This window comes from Siniperca chuatsi, linkage group LG18, assembly GCF_020085105.1.
Source record: "Siniperca chuatsi isolate FFG_IHB_CAS linkage group LG18, ASM2008510v1, whole genome shotgun sequence".
NCBI lineage: Eukaryota > Metazoa > Chordata > Actinopteri > Centrarchiformes > Sinipercidae > Siniperca > Siniperca chuatsi.
This window is the reverse complement of record NC_058059.1, coordinates 18,990,002-19,008,052: the sequence shown is the minus strand read 5'-3', so window position 1 is coordinate 19,008,052 and position 18,051 is coordinate 18,990,002. Positions and strand designations below refer to the sequence as shown.

The following is an 18,051-nucleotide window of genomic DNA, read 5'->3' as shown; positions in this document are numbered from 1 at the left end:
AGAAAGACTACATACCCGAAACTCACGCAAGTGGCATCATGACTTTTCCTCTCCACAAGCTACCCAGAGCTGCTGAAGCTACGATGCCTGTGTGTTTCATACATGGATGTATAAAGTACTGGATTTAGTCACACGAGCAACGTTTCGTGCTTGCTCTTTGGCATCCCGGCTGATAACAGGACCAGGAGTCGCTGGATAAAACACATCTTCGAAGCTGTATCCAGTTCTCTTTATGCATCCATAATACACACATGCACGCGCTGAGTATCTTCTTCTTTTGTGGTACGCCACTATGCTTAGTACAAGGAATGCTGTCTCCACCCGACCGTACACAGAAAAGTATGCCCTGCAGTCCCCCATGGAAATTATGTGTGTATTAGGTAGGGATATGCAATCAGGAAAGTAACCTTTTCACATAGTCATATCTGCTGCCCTCACTGTGCATTTGAAGCCTTATTGCAACTGACCCTTTTAGAAGCACTCTAGAAGCAGAAGCAGCCTTTTACTTTGAACATGAACATGTTGCTTTTCTGAGTATGTTGAGCCCTCTGCCAGGTGCACATGGTAAACCTTGATGGCATCAGATTCAGGTATAACAGTATTTATATTATCCCTGTACAATGAAAATAGACTTACAGAGAGTTGACAACTTTATGTAAATGTAGGATTATTAATTTTCTTTTTATCACTATGAGCTCAAGCTAGAAACAGACTACTCATTTACAGACAAATTTCCCTAAGTAAAAGGGTGTTTTTATTACAGCAGTGTACATTGCATTATTACTCATACAGAATACAAAATGATGGTGAAATGTTCTCTGGAAGCAGTTAGAGAATTGTTTTCTTTTTATTTCCTTTAATTTAGAATTCTGTTTTTTTTCAATGATGATGAGATCAAACCATCAAACAAATAGTTGAAGTGAGACTGCATCCCTAATCTTGTGCAAGTGATAAACCTTCCAGCACACCGCCGACTTTTAATGCGATGTACATCATTTACCACCATTGTGTATTCTCTTTCACACTGGACTCACTCTCTCAAAATTACTTTCAGTGGCTGCTCTGATCTTTGTTGGGTAAAATCTTTATTGGAAACAAAAAAGATCTGAGACATGCAGGTAAACATGGCTTGGAAGAGAAATTAAGTGACAGATTACTGATTATATACTGTATAAACTGAATTGCCCAGTGACAGAGATTTGTATTGAAAACAGGGTTTGCTGTAAAAGTACAAATTCAGAAACAATTACATCCTTGTGATGAGAACCATTATATGCTTCTTAAATCCTACAGATTATTGAAGAGATTACTCAGTCTCTGTGATTACATAATTGCAAAAATATGAATAGTGTGACGTTTCAATGCAAATTAACAAATATTGCAGTTTTATTAGTGCTGTAATCACTTAATCACCCATCCATCCACTATCTCCATCATTATAACTCGTTAAAATAGGATAAACAATTATGTCCCTAATCACACAATTCAAACACTCTGCAGACTTCAAACGTTTATTTTAATGTTTATTAATAATCCAATCATTTCTGATTTATTTTCAGATACACATAATCTGATTGTACAGCATGTCTTCTCTTTCATTAAAACCAAATCAAACAGGCTTTTACGAGACATCAGCACACTGCAACTATCAGCCTATACTTAAAAAAGAGACTGATTTGTCTGGTCTGTAGTTTTTCAGCAATACCCATTCAATGTATTTACATTCCATAATTACTTCTCTATATGGTAGTTTTCATTGAGTCCGCCATTCCCTCGTTGGATTTAGATTTCCTTCACACACACAAGGGATTCGATGCATGCATGTAATCCAGTGTTACTGTTTGTAATTTTATCTCATTGATGCAGCCTCACTGCTTAATGTTGACTCTCTCAGCCATATCAGAGCTGTATTAAGTCACCGCTAATACAAACCAAACATTTCCCACTGTTTCTGCCACCATCAAAATAATTTGAGACAGGAACATTAACCTACAAAATTCCTACATGAGGCATCAAAAGAAAGATAATTTAGTTGTGCTATTCTGAAAACATTTAGGATGATTCAATACTCAAAATCCAGAACTGGTTGGAAGGTTGGAAGGAACTATATACTGATACTTCCATTTTAAAAGACAAACATTTTCCTCTACATTTCAGAGGTGGATATTAGCCACTATAGCCTACTGTTGGCTGCAGCAACTTTGCTTAACAGCAGCCACTGTGGTCACAAGTGACAAATATGGGATAATTGTGAATGCTAATGTATCGAAAGTTAGCTAACATTAGCCAACATATGCTATATGTGCCATATGCTAGTGGTCACACCAGGCCAATATGCTTGTAGCAGCCCATTTGCTTGAATTAAGCAAGGGCGTGTTTTATTGCTTAGTTATTTTTGCTAGTTATATAGTCTCACAACATTAGAGAACATAAGTTAATAAAATAATCACTTTTATAGCCACATAAAAATGTTCACCTCCAATGTAAGCTTTTAGGACAACTCTGAAATTCTGGGGATGCACAACAAAAGAGATGGAGATTTCTACACTTGAATACCTACATTTTACTGGAAATACTTGATTTATTTATTGTAACATGTAGAATGTAGGACTAACTACTTGTAATATAGTATAGTATAGTAGTATTTTTCCTCCTGGTATTGCTTTTACACAAGTAGCCTACACAAGTAGCCTACACAAGAGAAGAAAACATTTAAGAGAATCGTTGGCTTTGGCTTTTACTTTACTTCCTATCTATATCAACTAACTTTTGACTTGGTTGCTGTTAAATATTCTGCCAGAAAACCAGATGAAAGGTAAATCTCATTTTGTGTGTGTTGAGAGAGACCCTGGTTGGAAAAAAAAATCAGATTAGAGGCCTTATTCCACTTTTTCTGAAACAGGTTGTTCACTTAACTCCAGCTAACCTGATTGGCATTTTTCAGAGGCCAAGTTTGTGGACTCAAAGTTTGCCTTCACAGATCCAGTAACTGAGCCTTAGTTAGTGGTGTAGCCTAATGTATGCACCCTATTCATTCTCATCGAAGGAGCTACAGAAAGTGATGATGGATATCATCAAAACAATTTTATGTTCACACAGTCCCCTGTGGAAAGATCGAGCCATTCTCACTGAACTCAGAGCACAAACATCAGACGGCAGATTTTCCATCTCCATAATACAAATTGGTCTGACTTTAATAGTTGATGCAAGCTGAAAAGTGGGGATTGTTGTCCAAAGGGCTGCTCATCTGATAATGATGAGCAATTAGAGAGGTACTGATGCTTTGAATGAAAGCTTGGCAATCTGCTCCACAGCTTCGCAGTCATAATGGTGTTTCACATCCAAAATAATAAGAGATCCAAAGCTTCAAACTGTTTTTTATATGGCCAGAACCACTTATTTTTATATAGATAATTATAGATAGTGGCATTCCTAATGCAAATGACATATCGAAACACACCGTATGAAAACGCACTTTTTTAAACTCTTTTTTTGTACTCAATACAACACAAACACAACATATCCAGTGAACCGCTGACCTCAGTTTTAACATTTAGTAACAAAACAGTATAGTAACAGCATGTAACATAAAGCATGAGGGATGCAGGCAAAACAAAGAGAACTATTAATCGCATCTTATTGTCTGAATACAATCTATGGAATTCATGTCGTGAGCTGGGACATAATCGCTGAAGCAGTTTCTTCCTACGTTTTTATCTTTGAAGCTTTAGCCTTAGTAGAGAGTTCCATTATCACATTTTGCAACAGCTGTAACCATTCATCCAACAGGAAGCTTATGTGGTGGTATCCAGCAACTTATGTTGCTTCGCAATCAACTGTGCACCAAAAACTATCATTAAGTAATAATAAAATGAGTTGCAAAGGAATATCTTAGCAGCCAATTCCCTGTTTCAAAATGTTTAGAGTGAAAACACATTCCTAAGATTTTTTTTTATCTTCTATGTTTGGCATGAATTTCCTCCTGCAAAGAAATTGGATTTTCTCCACAGTGATAACAAAGTTTATTCAAATAACACAGTTTTATATGGCAGTAACATTTACCTGAGAAGGAAACGGTTTTTAAGAGACTTTCTTCAAAATTTAAAAGTCCAGTCAGTTGATGCTGTGGCACCCCCTTCTAGCACAAATGACTACAAGATGTGAAAATACACTTGTTCAATATGGATCCCAATGATATAGCTTTGACACTGAAGAGGTTGTAAATGTATATTCATATGCATATGATGGACCACATCCTTATATTTATGAGTCTGCTATGCGTCAAATGGGGGGGGGGTCTCACTAAGAGGTAAAGCTCTATGTCACTATGGCAATAATAGCCTGAGGCTCTGTCGCTGCCGTGACAATTGCCTCTTAGCTGCAGTGTCCATGATGGTGAAATGAGCGACAGGTTGGGACTGACCAATCGGAGGTGTCAGTCTGCCAAAAGCACAAAAAGCTTACTGCCATCACTTGCAGAGAGAGAGAGATGAGACAGGCAGGTACCACCCGAATCCCCAACATCTGAATCGTAACAGCTGACTCCTTTAAATTTAGCTGTCAGATTCAAAGCTAGACAGACAGACAAACAGATAGACAGAGAGATAGACAGAGAGAAATCAAAAGTGTCTGGCCTGTAAAGCTTGAGGCCACCATTGTGAATTCAGCCAGCTGCTTTGGGGGCGGGGGTGTAATCTAGTACTCTGTTTAGTTCTTTCAATTATCTGATTTACTATACAATTAGAATAAAAGCCTAGGTGACCAAGGTAATAAAGTACATTTTGATGCTTAGTGTTCAGGAGGCATCTAAACCCAGAAGGCATTGCTTTTATTTGCTTATCAGCAAAGACTTGATCTCATTTAAACACACCCGCATATCCATCCATCCCATTCTCCAGACAAGTGAACACTTGTCCCCAGTGTGATTGTCTCCAAAGGGTAAGAGATAGGACACAAGTAAAAATAAGTTTTCAGGTGCAGAGAGATTTTCACACCCTCTGTAGCACAAATTAACCATAATATACAGTATCTGTGGTGGCTTGAAAGACCTGTTACTTTGGCAGGTACTTAGATTTCTGGATTTCAATTTATATTCTGTAATTTGCATTTAAAGGGTAAAAATCAGATATGTGTAACAAAACTAATTTGAATTCAATTTGAGTTTCATTCTTTATCTCAAAGCTGGTCAGGAGTCTTTAATACAAGTAAAATATATTTACTGGGAAAAACAGGTTTTTAATTTGCAGCTCATTCCCCCTGTGGTGGCCCATTTTCTCTATCATCAGAAAGTGTCATGTTTCAGTTTACCCATATGAATGAAGTAGATGAATGAAAATGAGCATCTGAAATAACAATCCATCGTTCATAACTGATTTGGAGGCACGTGACCTCCTGGTGGACCTGAAGTGAAGCTTCTCTTTGCAGTTTCTACACGGAAAGATCACGGTGTGCCTTAATCTCTGATGTAAGAAACAGAATTTGAGCCGTTCCTTTTATAGACAGGCTGAGGCAAGAACAGAGAGCTTCTTGAATTGAATCGTGTCCTTTGCCTGTTTGTACATGTGAGATGTTTGACAACTTACAGATTTATGGGAACTGAAAATGTGGAAAGCCCCGGTGAATAATGAATGAAGCACCTTGACTGATGGGCAATAAAAACTCCTCCATCAAGTCCTTGGATCAATAAACAAACATTAAATACTACTTTTATGCATGGTATAAATAGTTTGCACTGCTAATCTTAAAGTTGAAACATAAATCACAACAGGGAATAAATTCCGACTAATCTGGATATTTATTTATATTGATAAATATAAAATATTGTGAGGCCAAGATGTCATGTAAAAGTTTTATTACATTTTTTCACAGAAAGTAAAATCATCTTAATTAATCAGTTATATATTAAACATTTTAGAACAGAAACAAAGTGTCCCTTCATCATACAACCTAGCCGAACCATCACTTGGGCTGATGTCAGCAGCCGCACTAAATGACCACTCACTCCCATACAACAGCCTGAGAAATGCAGTACTATTGCATTGTAGATAATTCAACCTGAGCTCAACATCCCTTCGATATCATGCATTAGCTAATGAGCTTTAGCTGTTGACTACAGCTGCAGAACAGTAACAGATCTTACACCAGACACTGACTCAGATGTCCTGCAGAAATAAATTAACTGACAGTGTTCCTGGAGGTCCTGGATTGAATGACCCTGTCAATTTAATGACACTGTACACAAAAAATAAGGCATTACTTAAAGCTAGGCACCTATTCCAGGGAAAAAAGGTGTACGAGGTCTAATTATGAAAAAAAAAATCATTTGAGATTAAAAAAACGTATCGTCAGTGATTAAGAAAAATCTGAATTATAAATAGACATTAGAGTTAGGAATCAGCACCCACCCACCCCCAAAAAAGACCGTGACAGATTAAGAACCTGAAACTGTGTAAAAAAACAAAAAAAACAAAACAAACAAAACTAACCACACACTAATTATATATGAACTGGCAGTAACCAGACGCACTGGTTATTTCAACATCTTGAAAATACAAAACATACCAAAAAAAATAAAATGGAAAAGTTCCTCCAGCAGACACTTAAGATGACAGACATGCTGTAATGCACTTGGATGGATTTCACCAAACAGAGTAGACCAGCTTGCAGATTGATCATGAAGTAGCTCCAGACACTGGGTGGCAGACTGACTTTAAAGTGGTCATCCTGTAGCTGAAGAGTCACAGATTCAGTTTCTGCAGTAAGAACACTGAACCTTCACCTGCTCATTAATTGTAGATCACTGTGGGAAAGGATCAGGAAATGGCATCAGTGTAAATTTCACTGTCACTTTTTTTTCTCCTTTCGTTTTTCTCTCCATAACATTAAAGGCAGTCAGCCAGTCTGTTGCACATACACGTATATGTCAGCCTCAGTTATGAAGTGGGAAAAAAAAACCTCAAAGGCCAATTTAGTTTAAATGCTGAAGTTGCTAGTCAGCTGTGACAGCCAAGCAGCTAATGTAAACGGTTTACTGTGTGTATTTAGTGAAGCTTTTTGACTGCTGCACTATGAACCACTTGCAAGACTGTCTGGCTCGGAGAGCTTGGAAGGTTTCATTCATACTGTAAGTTAGAAAACAAGACTTTTAGGAGAAACATTCAGAAACTGTTGTTCTCTCTCTAAAACTCTGAACTCCAAAAGCCTTCAACCTCATCAGCTGAGTGAGGTGGTTTACAAGATTCATCTCATCACTGTAAAAAAAAAAAAACAACCCCAAAAAACCCCCGCACATCTTCACTGTGAGTCCAGAAGCTCAGAGTTCAACATTTGATGTCCCTCTGGCTAAAAAGGATGCGGGCCTCAGTGTCAGTAATGCACAACATAGCCCTCACATGACATGTTTGTAGGGATCCTTATGCAAGACACCGATGGCAATGTTTTTATATAAAAAACTTTACAGTGACCACCATGTCCATTTTCTCTGTGGCACAGTGAGCTCTGGTGGGCTTCTGTGGTAAAGCAGCAGCAGCAGTGTCGTCGCTACCTGGATGCATCTGGGATAAGTCTCTTAAACCAGCGGCCCACGGCCACGTCTACTCTCAGCACTAATGTGACCCCGAGCAGCAGAGATACGCTGCTCACCAGGAACCCTGAGGCCTCAAACATTAACCTGCAAGGAGAAAACAGAGGACTCTGTAATGGTGGGTGGGATTGATTGTAATTTAAAAATTCTATCATCTCCAACAAGCTGTGTACTTTTACTAGTGGCTGTGCAATACACCTACATAACAATGACAATATAGTACATCTCAACACATAATATAACCGTATAGATTAGCAATTATAAAATGCAGCTCCAAGACCAAACACAATTTTTTTGAAGTTCTATAAATTAACATTTTTATTCAAAATATGATTTTTTTTAAAGAAACAGTCCATGTTCACAAGCATTCACTAATATTCACTGGACTGGGAATGACAAGCACAATAACATTAATACAAAAATGAAAGTATTCCTCCTTTAAGATAAGCAGATGTAAATAGGTATATCTTACATACGCCTACAGAAAAGCAGACCTTCACCAATGAACAGCCTGGACAGAGGAAGTGGTAGGCAGTTAAACCGTGTCCATATCCTCAAAAGCCTTTACGGTTAGTGAGTTTGTGTGAGCTGGAAAATCCATTCAGGCACTTACTTGGGTGCGAAAACCTTCCACACCATTAGGTGTCTCCTGAGGATAGCAGCTGCACAGACTGAAGCAAAGAGCTGTGAAGAGATGCACAGATACTGACTGGAGTGCTGTGATACTGATAGACATGGAATGGGGGGAATGAACAAAAGAAATAAAGCAAGCAAAAAAAATACCACAAAAATTGAATCCCAGGTCATAGGTTCCTAAATTGAACTAAATGTTTTAGATTGGTGACCAAACAAACAGTTAAAAGGTGGGGTAAGCGATTCTGGAGAAAGATTGTTATTTCAACAGCCAACCAAATGCACCCCTCCCTTCAGTGTCTTTCAGAAGCTCTGCCCCCCAAAGTCATAGACGTGCATTGCCAGGGCAACGACACTAACAACTGGGCAATATGGCGGCATCCAGAGCGCCTGCTGCCCGAGGGTTGTTGAAGCAAAACAAACATTATAATATAAAACGTCAAACGAACGACATGCAAGCACACAAACAGCATCCAAAACACAATAGAGTAAAATAGCGAGTTAGTTGTTTAGATTGCTTTAACAAAACAACAGTGACTGAAGACAGGGCCGAAGGTTTGTAGCCAAACTAACAAGGAAGGTAACGTTACCTAGCATAGCATTTTGAAGTATGCATCAATCCAAATAATCCCACTGTGCTAGCAAACTTGTGTTTTTAGGTCTTTGTGGCTATAAAACCCTTCGCAAACGTTGTACGGACAAATATTATGATATAAAGCGAACAACGACACAGCAAGTAATGTAACTAATGTAGTAAGTTTGCAACCTGACGCTACAGTTGCTGCTGCGAAGCTAACATGCAGAGAGGACGAGACGGTTTCCCAGCCAGCACACCGTCCAGACAGCGATACTCACAACTCTACTGCTACTATAGCTAACATCACAACAGCAGCATATCTTGGCAAACTAGAAAGTAAGCTGAATGTCCGTGGGTAATAATTTAACGTTACCTGACAGACAAATCAAACATTAGCAAATGAGACAAAACAATACTGACCTATTGGTTCTGTGAAACATAGCAACACTTATGTTACCCACCTGTCAAGCAGAAACTGAGCAACCTCATTTCACCATCCATCTCGATGCCTTTCATCTCTCGGAGGTCTCTCCACCGTTGGAAACCCTCATGTTAACGCGGCTTTTTGCTCATATCTGGTCATAAACCCCCACTTTCTTTTTCCGTGTCCTCTGCACGAGCACCAACGCCACCTGTTGCTGATTGGCTGGAATAGTCTGTGCGGCCCAGTCCGAGCCACTTTGTTTGTTTCTCATTTACGGGGCCAGTGCTGCGTACAAACGCCGGGTTTTTTTCAGCGCACACACAGAACGAACAGCTAGCGGACCGCGAGGAGATATTCGCTGAATTTGACAAAAAGTGTATTGGATTAGATTGCTTACACCTTTAACTGGTAACTTGATATTTTTGCTACTCTCGTATGTGGATCTATACAGACCGATCAAACAACGTACCTGTGCTCCGTGAATCAAGAGGTAGCGTGTTGAGAGTTGTAGAAGAGCAGAGCTGAACTGCTGGGGGTGTTCTCTCAGTCTCATCTCCATCACAGCGTCCTCTCCTTCTTCCCCACATGCTTTTCCTCCCCTGCTCCCACGCACCTCACACACCAGGGGCCAGAACAGCAGCAACGGACAACCCACTGAAGACAATGAGACACAAATACAAATCAGCGAGTCACAGGTTCATTTCTAGCACTGAGTTGACAAATTAGCTGCTTTGTCTGATTTCATTTCTTTTTAGATGAATTTCATTTGCTCTCAGTTTTTATATTTCCCCTGCGCAATATCTACTTTTGTGAGTGGATTTTATTGTTATAACAAAAAATGAATAACTAACTGCAACTAACTTGGTACTAAACTTAAGTACATGAGAGTTTAAATAGCTCTGTTGCATGATAGCATGTTCTGTTTGTTTAAGTTTTTGGGGACCAAGCATCAGACTGACTTACTGTATATGTAATAACAAGTTTAAGAAAAAACTTTTTTAGCAAATAGAACTCTAATGTTCCCAAATACTTCACTTTAAGTTTGCCTTTAATAGATTTTAATCATTGGACAGTATTTATTATGACACTTGACACATTAATACCCTCAGTGCCAAGATTGCACCTTTACACCAAATAGAAAATCCTTGATTTCTTGTGCATCATTTGATACACTTGTAAAAAAGTGTAAAACAGTGAATTCTTAAATTTCATCTTAATTGTATCTTAAAAATGAATTTTCACATTATGGTTGTATTTTATCAAGTTCACAATGACATTTACATATGTTATATTTATATATGCTAATAGACTATGATTTTATTTTGTTCTATTATTATTCTGTTGTAAATAACAAATATGCATTAGCCATGTAGTCAAAATATTGGGAGGAGTCCATTCCCTTTCTTGAAGAAATATATATATATATATTATTTTTCTATTGCTTATTGTATATTCTAATTCTTGTTTATAATGTACCTTGTCTTTTGTCCCAGCTGAATCCTATTACTTCTGCAGATGCAACAGCCTATTTTTTTTTAAAAGGATCATGATTTTTTTAAATCATATTAAACTCACTAATCCATTTATTGCTGCTTCTCTGTTAATAACTACCTGCAAACAAGATGTGTGAGGCAAAAGTGTTGAGAGTAACCAGTGAGGCGGGCAGTATGGTGCCTGTGTGTCCATCAGGGAATCCCACGAAGGCAGCGCCCCACTGGATGGAGGGGAAGGTGGGAAGGTGACCTGTGGCATGGAAAAACTGGGTGGCAGCCAGGGACCACAGCACTACTGGAGTCCAGGGCACATTAAAGCCACCTGAGGGAAACAATGAGAGGTGGGTGAGCAGTTTGTTTGTTTTTTTTGATATTTAAAAATAAAATAAAATAAAAAATAAAAAAGGAGCTAGACCACGTCATAAGGGGCAAACAAACTACACATTTAAAGATGTGTGATTCTGAGACTCTCACCAGAATATGTATCATTCAGGCTGCTGAGGGTAGTGGAGGAAGCGTGAATGTGCAACAGAGCTCCCATTTCAAGCAGCAGCAGGAGGAAAGACAAAGCCATGCCCTCTGGATGCAGCAGCAGCAGGCCAATTCCCAGCAGGCCACAAAACAGCAGCAAAGGGGCAGAGTAGACAGTTCCCAATCCGTAGGCCTTCACAGCGGGCCTGCTGTCCACCTCATTGCCCCCGCTCAGCTCTCCGTCGTCCAGGGAACGACGCATGCGCTGGTAGATCTGGGGGATGAGGTGGTGCAGCTCAGCTTGGGGGCTGATGCCGGTGCTCGCTCGGTAGCTGGGCGGGGGTAGCGACGAACCTCTGGATGAAGCTGCAGCCCTGGTCTTCACGAACACAGTGAGAGGATCTAGGCAGATCAGGAACAGCCCAAGTCCCAGGAGACAGAAGGCGGCCCTGGGGAGGGCCAGCTGGGCTAGGCTGATCAGCTCGGCCAGATTCCTAAAGCTGTCCTCTGGAGTGGCACTAACAGCCCAGTGGAGCCCCAGGCACACAGACAGCAGTGGGAAGATCCAGCGGGCTGTGAACACCGTCCCACCCGAGGAGTTGAGGTTACCGTAGTGGCGGAGGCAGCGTCTCAGCAGATACGTCCACAAGCCCAGGGAGCAGACAGAGAGGATGTAGTGGAGGTTCTTCAGCTGCGTGTCCTGCAACCGGGAAAGAGGAGAAAGGAACGGGGACGGCTGGCAGGAGCCCTGTTCTTCCCGACAGCCATGGAAGGAGAGGGAGAGGTAGAGGCTACCAACAAGAAGTCCTAAGCAGGCTAGCAGGGTGCTGCTTTCTTTCCTTACAGTTGATGGGGACAAGGCTGCAGAAGGCAGCAGCCCTGCAGACTTCAGAGGGTCATGGCTGGGGGGTAGGAGCAGGCCATCCCAGTTGAGGTGGATGGGAATATAGAGAGCCAGAGAGAACACCAGAAAGGTCACCGCACGGCCTTCAGCGATCACATAGCTATCTGAGAGAAGAGAGGCACAGCGGAGCAGTGGCACCAAGAGAGGGGGAACGAGGAGGTGGCGTGGGGTCAGCCAGCTAGCACACTTTGGAGCTTTAGATCCGTTCTTTGCCACAGTAATGGTTCTGGATCGACGAGCTCTCCAGAGAAAGAGAAGTTCAGAGCTGAGGGCAGCGGCTGCCAGGCACCACGCTAACTCGATGTAGCCCTGTGTGAGCAGCTGACCAGCAGCCACACAAACCCCCGCTGTCAGTGCCACGACAACCGGGGCCTTCAGGCCGCGACCATTCTCCCTGATCAGCGCAAGGGACAGCTCAGACAGGACGAAACACATCAAGCAGGCAAATGCCAGTATGGCTAAACCTGCTGCCATCTTGAGTGGGTTGAATCGAGCCCAGGTAGATCGGCAGGTGTCTCTAACAGAGGTGAGGTAGGCCTGCAGGGAGGCGGCCAGCTGTGGGGAGGGTGACCGACCCTCTCTAACCGCGGTGAGGTACTCAGAGGAGAGGCGGGAGAATTCATCCTTCAGCTGAGAGAGGCTCTCTGGTGGGATGTCTTTGGCCATGCCAGAGTAAGTCTCCAGGAAGCGGTTCACCTTCAGGAACACAATGGTCACATGAGATGAAATTAAATACACAGGGGAAAAAATAATAATAATCACACAATTATTGAACATGCGCCAGGATATGGGAAGTCTGAAGCTTTTTCTGTGTGGAGACATTAAAAAACTGTGCTGGACAGCTCCTAACTGAGCAAAGTACCTGTTTTGCATTGATCCACAGTGCCTCCAGCTGGCTGAGACCTCCAACTGCACCCTCTGTCTGCCCATGAGGAGGGAATAAAGGCAAGAGAACCTGCCCCACACTGCTGTACGGGATGGGAACCCCCAGCAGCAGAGCCAGGGTGGGCACCAGGTCTGTCTGGGGCACCACGTCCGGATCACTCTACAAACATGAGAAAATAAAACCCTGCTGTGTTAGATTACTACTTATTTACTTATTTATCTCTGATTTAAAAGGGCTGTTCTGACATTTCATAAGATGTCTAATGAGGAAATGCCAAACAATTTTTTGTGAGACTACGTCATTTTTGAAAGAAAAATGGCTCAACAGATAAACATCGGCTACTGCCATCGGTGAATGTCATCCTATTTGCAGACAGGCCGATAGCAGTCGCCAAAGCGAATATTGGCCAAACAATATATTGGTGCATTCCTATAGACGACATTTTATTTAGGCATCTCTAGCTCTTATACGGCTGCTTGTTACCAAGCCCTAGTTAAGAGGACTAGTAAAATAAATAGAATTTTTTTTTTTTTAAAAACGATTTTACTTTCAATAGATTTCTTCCTGTGAGACTTAAAGACAGCAACTTTTTGTTAGTCGTCTGTAAATTGTAATTAGCTAAGGATGAAAATTGAGATTTTGTTTTCAGAAATTTTATGTAGTTCCTGAACTACACGCATATTCTGATTAAATGACTCAGTTCGCTCAGCCACCACTGCAGTGGCATTTATTAAGTTCAATTATTTAGATTGGTGGATTTGTTCACTCCTTGTGAAAAATAACTGGTGAATAAGAGTGTCTCAGTGTCTAATAGGACGTCATGTCTCTTTCCTTGTAGCACTGCTATTTCTGTGTATTTTCAGCAATGTATTATGTAACGCTCCAATTACACTGCAATTATGGAAATCAGCGGTGAGGTTCACTTTTCTATTGTGAGACCAATTTTTATCCCAGAGAAGGCGGAGACCACCTGTCAGCATCAATTTAGTGGATTCAGGTAACTGCACAGCCCATGCACATGCCATGTTTCATATTCATAACACAGCAAACACTGCTGATTTTGGCGAGATTAACACAATGTAAATGGATATTTGCTGATAAAACAAAAAGAAATAAAAACACGCAAAGAGATGGAAGCAAGTAGTTACAAGATATCATGACATCATTTTCTTCTGGTTCCTTATTAGCTCATTTGTCAAAAGGTTTGTTTCTGCCAGTTATGAATGGAATATAATGAGTCTGTTCTGTTAACAGTGCTTATCTTTTACTCTGCATTTCATTTACATCTAGTTAACTGACTACTGGAATGCGGCATTTAGCAGAGACAAAACAGGAAAGTCTGATGTTGAATGTGACAATCAGCAAAATTAGTCTAACTGAGCCAAGACTGGCCCTATTATCATTTACTATGTCTTACTATTCTGTTACACTTTTTTATCATTACTGTTCATTCTTATTAATTCATAGAACTACGTTTTTCAAGACTGTGTGGTTATTGAGGGTCTTAAGTCTTTACCAAGTCTTAATTAAGACTTTGCAGAACTGGTTATGAACCCTTTATTTCTTAACTGTAAGTATATTACTTTATCCACTCCAATAGCGGGCTAGAACTGTAATTTCATTAGGCTTGTTATTGTTTGGTTTTTACACAGTACACTATGTTTCTATTGTTTTTATATTTGATATAAGCTACTAAGGATAATAGAACGGTGGTAGAAAGCAGTCTTAAATACTGTAGGTTACATTTACATTCATTCGTTTGGCAGATGCTTTTGTCCAAAGCAACGTATAAATGAAGTACAACCCAAGTCAAGGTAGGTTCATTATCATCATTCATCTAAAATATGTCCTCATGAAAAAACTGTAAATTAGACTAATGCTACAGGTCTGTGTTCTACATGAACACTGAAAGAAATCAACTAAAAAGATCTTTTACATTTGTCTTTATCCCTTTGTCTTCTCCTTTCCCTCAAGCCTCTCTTCAGTACAGCCTAGTTCAAAATGCACAAAATGCCTAACTTCAGAGTGATTAGTTGGCTATAAATTCATCCTGCTGAGTTTGTTGACCACAAAATAAAATGTTCTTTTGCATGTCCTTCCTTCACATGACTGTATTAATGATCTCATGTTAAAAACTGACTATTAAAAAGGTGGCTCCTCTACCGACCTGGGACGGCGGTCGGGGAAACAGAGGGGAAGGACTGTAGAGGAAGATAGCAGCATCGGTCTCCTTCTGACTTTCTCCCCCATGATCTCCGGTGTCTGTCATCCCATGATCTCCCATCACCACCAAGAGGGTGTCGTTCTGCAGACGGTCAATCACAGACCTGGAGGAAAAGGATCAATATGGTCAGAGGGGATTCACAAAGAGATTAATTAGGGTTCCTGCAATTAAAAATGTAATGTTTGATTATTAATTAAACATGTATTAAGACTTGTGCATTCTGCATCATTGCAGTTTTTACTCAAGTACAATAACAGTGTTACTAAGTGAAATGCCATATCTACAGTACTACCGGTGCACTATGACAGCACTAATGGTGACTGCAGCTGGGGGGGGGGGGTGCGCTGTGAAACAAGCTTGTAGCAGCTGTGCTGTTGTCTGACCTGATGACTCCATTCATCTGGGTGAGCTTGTCGCCCATGGCAGGGTGGTCGGGACCAAACCTGTGACCACAGTGATCCACTCCAAGGAAATGAGCAACCAGGACATCCCAGTCATCCCCCACCACTGTAAAAACCAACAGCAAATGAGAGATGGAGACATGTGAAGCACAAGTACAATACAAGAAGAGTACAGAAGTATAGAATACAGCAGTGTACCCAGTTGTGTAATTCTACTTTGCATACCATTAACAATATGTCAATTGCTTATGGTCTTGCATAGCTCACCAGTAAAAGTACTGTTTCGCCAGGAGTTAATTGTTTCTTTCTCACTGTAGCCAGCACATAATGCATGTTAAAATGTAAACTATCATGGTACAATAAAACCATATTAAGTAAATACACACTAGTTGTGTAGAGGTGCTGGAGGATCCCACTGTCCACAGTGTGCAGATCCTTGACATTGAAAGAAGGGAAGGGCAGAGAGCGGTGGAACTTCTTAGGAAAAAGACTCTCCCACGTGTCATCGCCCATGAACACCACTCGTTTGCCTGTGAGGAGATACACAAAATCAGGCAACAGCATTAGTTTATTCAAACACATTTTCACCTTATTTTTACACTGGACTTGAAGGTTTGGGGGTGTGATTAAGCATGATGTTGGCATAACTCTCTAGATGATGAGTTTTCACAACAAGTAACATAAAATGTGAGATAACAGTGGGCCAACATCAGCATCTCAAAAAAATAAAGGACACCTCCTGTTCCTGCTTTTCCAGACTTTCCAACTCTTGGAAATTATGAAGTTCAATGTCTTATTCATAGTTTGTCTTATTCAATATTGTGTTATATCAGACTGTTACAATATATTATTAATATACTGGCACCGTTGTCATGAAAGATTATCTTATGATACTGTAGCAGAGGTGTATTCTTCCTTACTTACACATACATCTTAAGCCCTTGACGTTTCTTTGCTCTGGCAGTTCAGCTAAAATCCCAAATGAGTCTATACAGTAGGTGTTCTGACCACACCCCAATCAGTGATGTCACTGGCTGATGTTTTGCCTTCAGCTGATGGAAGTACCTGTCCTGGTGTCATTCACTGTGGTGTGGCTGGACGATCAACATGCTTGAAAGTTTGAACCTATAGACAGCAGTGCAGCAGCAGTGTTTTACCCTTTGATAGTCACTACTTCGCCTCAGCTGTCTATAATAATAAACTTTATTTATATAGCACTTGCAACTGTGTAACTACTCACCCACTTGTCCAAACTGGTGAATGAGGTTGTCCTCCAAGATGGCACTGGATGCAAAGTTATTACCTACATCCACGAAGGTAGGCAAGGAGCCAGTGGTGAATCCCTTGATCCTCTGCATGGTGGTCGTAGGCGGGTCAGCACGAAAAGGGTACAGGCGGCTGTGGGAAGGCCTGACTGAGACCATCTCCTCCAGCACAGCCAGCTTGTTCTCATAAGGTCGGGGCGCCGTGTTGTTGAGGTCAAACCGGGCGAAGTCAATCTTGAGGGCGTCGATGATGAGGAGGACAACCCTGCGGAAACGCGGCTGGGCGCGGCAGAAGTCCACTGGCTCCTCACCGGGCTGCAGCACGTCTCCGCAGGTACTGGTCCTGTTCACCTCCAGCCTCACCAGCAGGAATCCACCCACAAACAAGTAGATGCCCACAAAGTACACCGCACAAATCCAAAGGAGCAGGGACAGCACTGGGAGCCCCTTCATCCTACACGAACAGAGTTTCAGTTAAAATTCAGGCACACTTGTTTCACACCAAGAAATAAAAGTCAAAAGGGGCAGCTATCTATGGGTAACACCGGCTACACGAGAGGCTAATGCTGGCAGGTAACTTGACAGAAACCTCAAGTTCCTCTTAAACCAATAAACACGGCACACGGTATTGAGACGTGACAGGTAATATTAACTAGCTAACGTGAAGAGGAGGAGACGGTTAACGCTGTTAGCCGCGTCTAGCTCGCCTCGCTCTTGTCACTGACCTTGTAGCAGTCGGGTTTTCGTCCTCTCTCGGCCGGAGGGCGGACGTGAGTGTGTGCGTTAACAACACGGGCACAGGTATATCAGGTAAACAGAGAACGACGCGACACCACGCTCACCTTCATTGGGGCACCGGTACAATGAGATTAGATGGCCGGTGACAGCTAGGAACTTCAGCGTGCATGCAATCCGGCGGAAATGTGGGGCGGACGTTTGTCTATGTAACACCTTATAAGTTGAGAATGTTTGCCCTGAAGTTCGACTTTCAGGCACACCTTGCTTTCAACCATTGGACAGAATAACTGAGACACACTATAAAAATAAAACCTAGCTAGTATTTCTCTGAAACCAAATCTTAACCGGGTCTGTAAATCCTAAAAAAGTGAAGAAGGGATCCCCCCCGTTGGTGAATGGAACTTTACCAAGGATACTCAAAAATCATTAAATTGATTTAAAATGCGATAAAAT

The 18,051-nt window shown here is 41.3% G+C and overlaps 1 protein-coding gene across 2 annotated transcripts; it reads right to left on the bottom strand.

Moving 5' to 3' along the window:
* Nucleotides 1-5,834: 5,834 nt before the first annotated feature.
* Nucleotides 5,835-17,849, bottom strand: pigo (phosphatidylinositol glycan anchor biosynthesis, class O). Of its 2 annotated transcripts, none has more exons than XM_044174392.1 (11): nt 17,703-17,849; nt 16,836-17,314; nt 15,982-16,125; nt 15,578-15,701; nt 15,138-15,297; nt 12,947-13,129; nt 11,184-12,780; nt 10,828-11,031; nt 9,686-9,870; nt 8,196-8,266; nt 5,835-7,669 (listed from the first exon to the last, which is right to left on the bottom strand). In XM_044174392.1, exons 2-11 carry the CDS (start codon nt 17,311-17,313, stop codon nt 7,540-7,542), a joined length of 3,276 nt encoding a protein of 1,091 aa, XP_044030327.1. In that variant the 5' UTR covers nt 17,314; nt 17,703-17,849; the 3' UTR covers nt 5,835-7,539. The 2 variants fall into 2 exon arrangements, with proteins under 2 accessions (XP_044030327.1, XP_044030326.1); XM_044174391.1 differs by having other exon boundaries at nt 17,586-17,785.
* Between the last annotated feature and the right edge of the window lie 202 nt (nt 17,850-18,051).

Bases quoted from the DNA above. Each gene is read 5' to 3' on its own strand.
- pigo (XM_044174392.1), bottom strand. From the start codon at position 17,313: ATGAAGGGGCTCCCAGTGCTGTCCCTGCTCCTTTGGATTTGTGCGGTG. The intron at 12,781-12,946 runs GTACTTTGCTCA...GTGTTCCTGAAG, and splicing joins TGTGGATCAATGCAAAACAG to GTGAACCGCTTCCTGGAGAC. The intron at 7,670-8,195 runs GTAAGTGCCTGA...TTCTCCTTGCAG, and splicing joins TGGAAGGTTTTCGCACCCAA to GTTAATGTTTGAGGCCTCAG.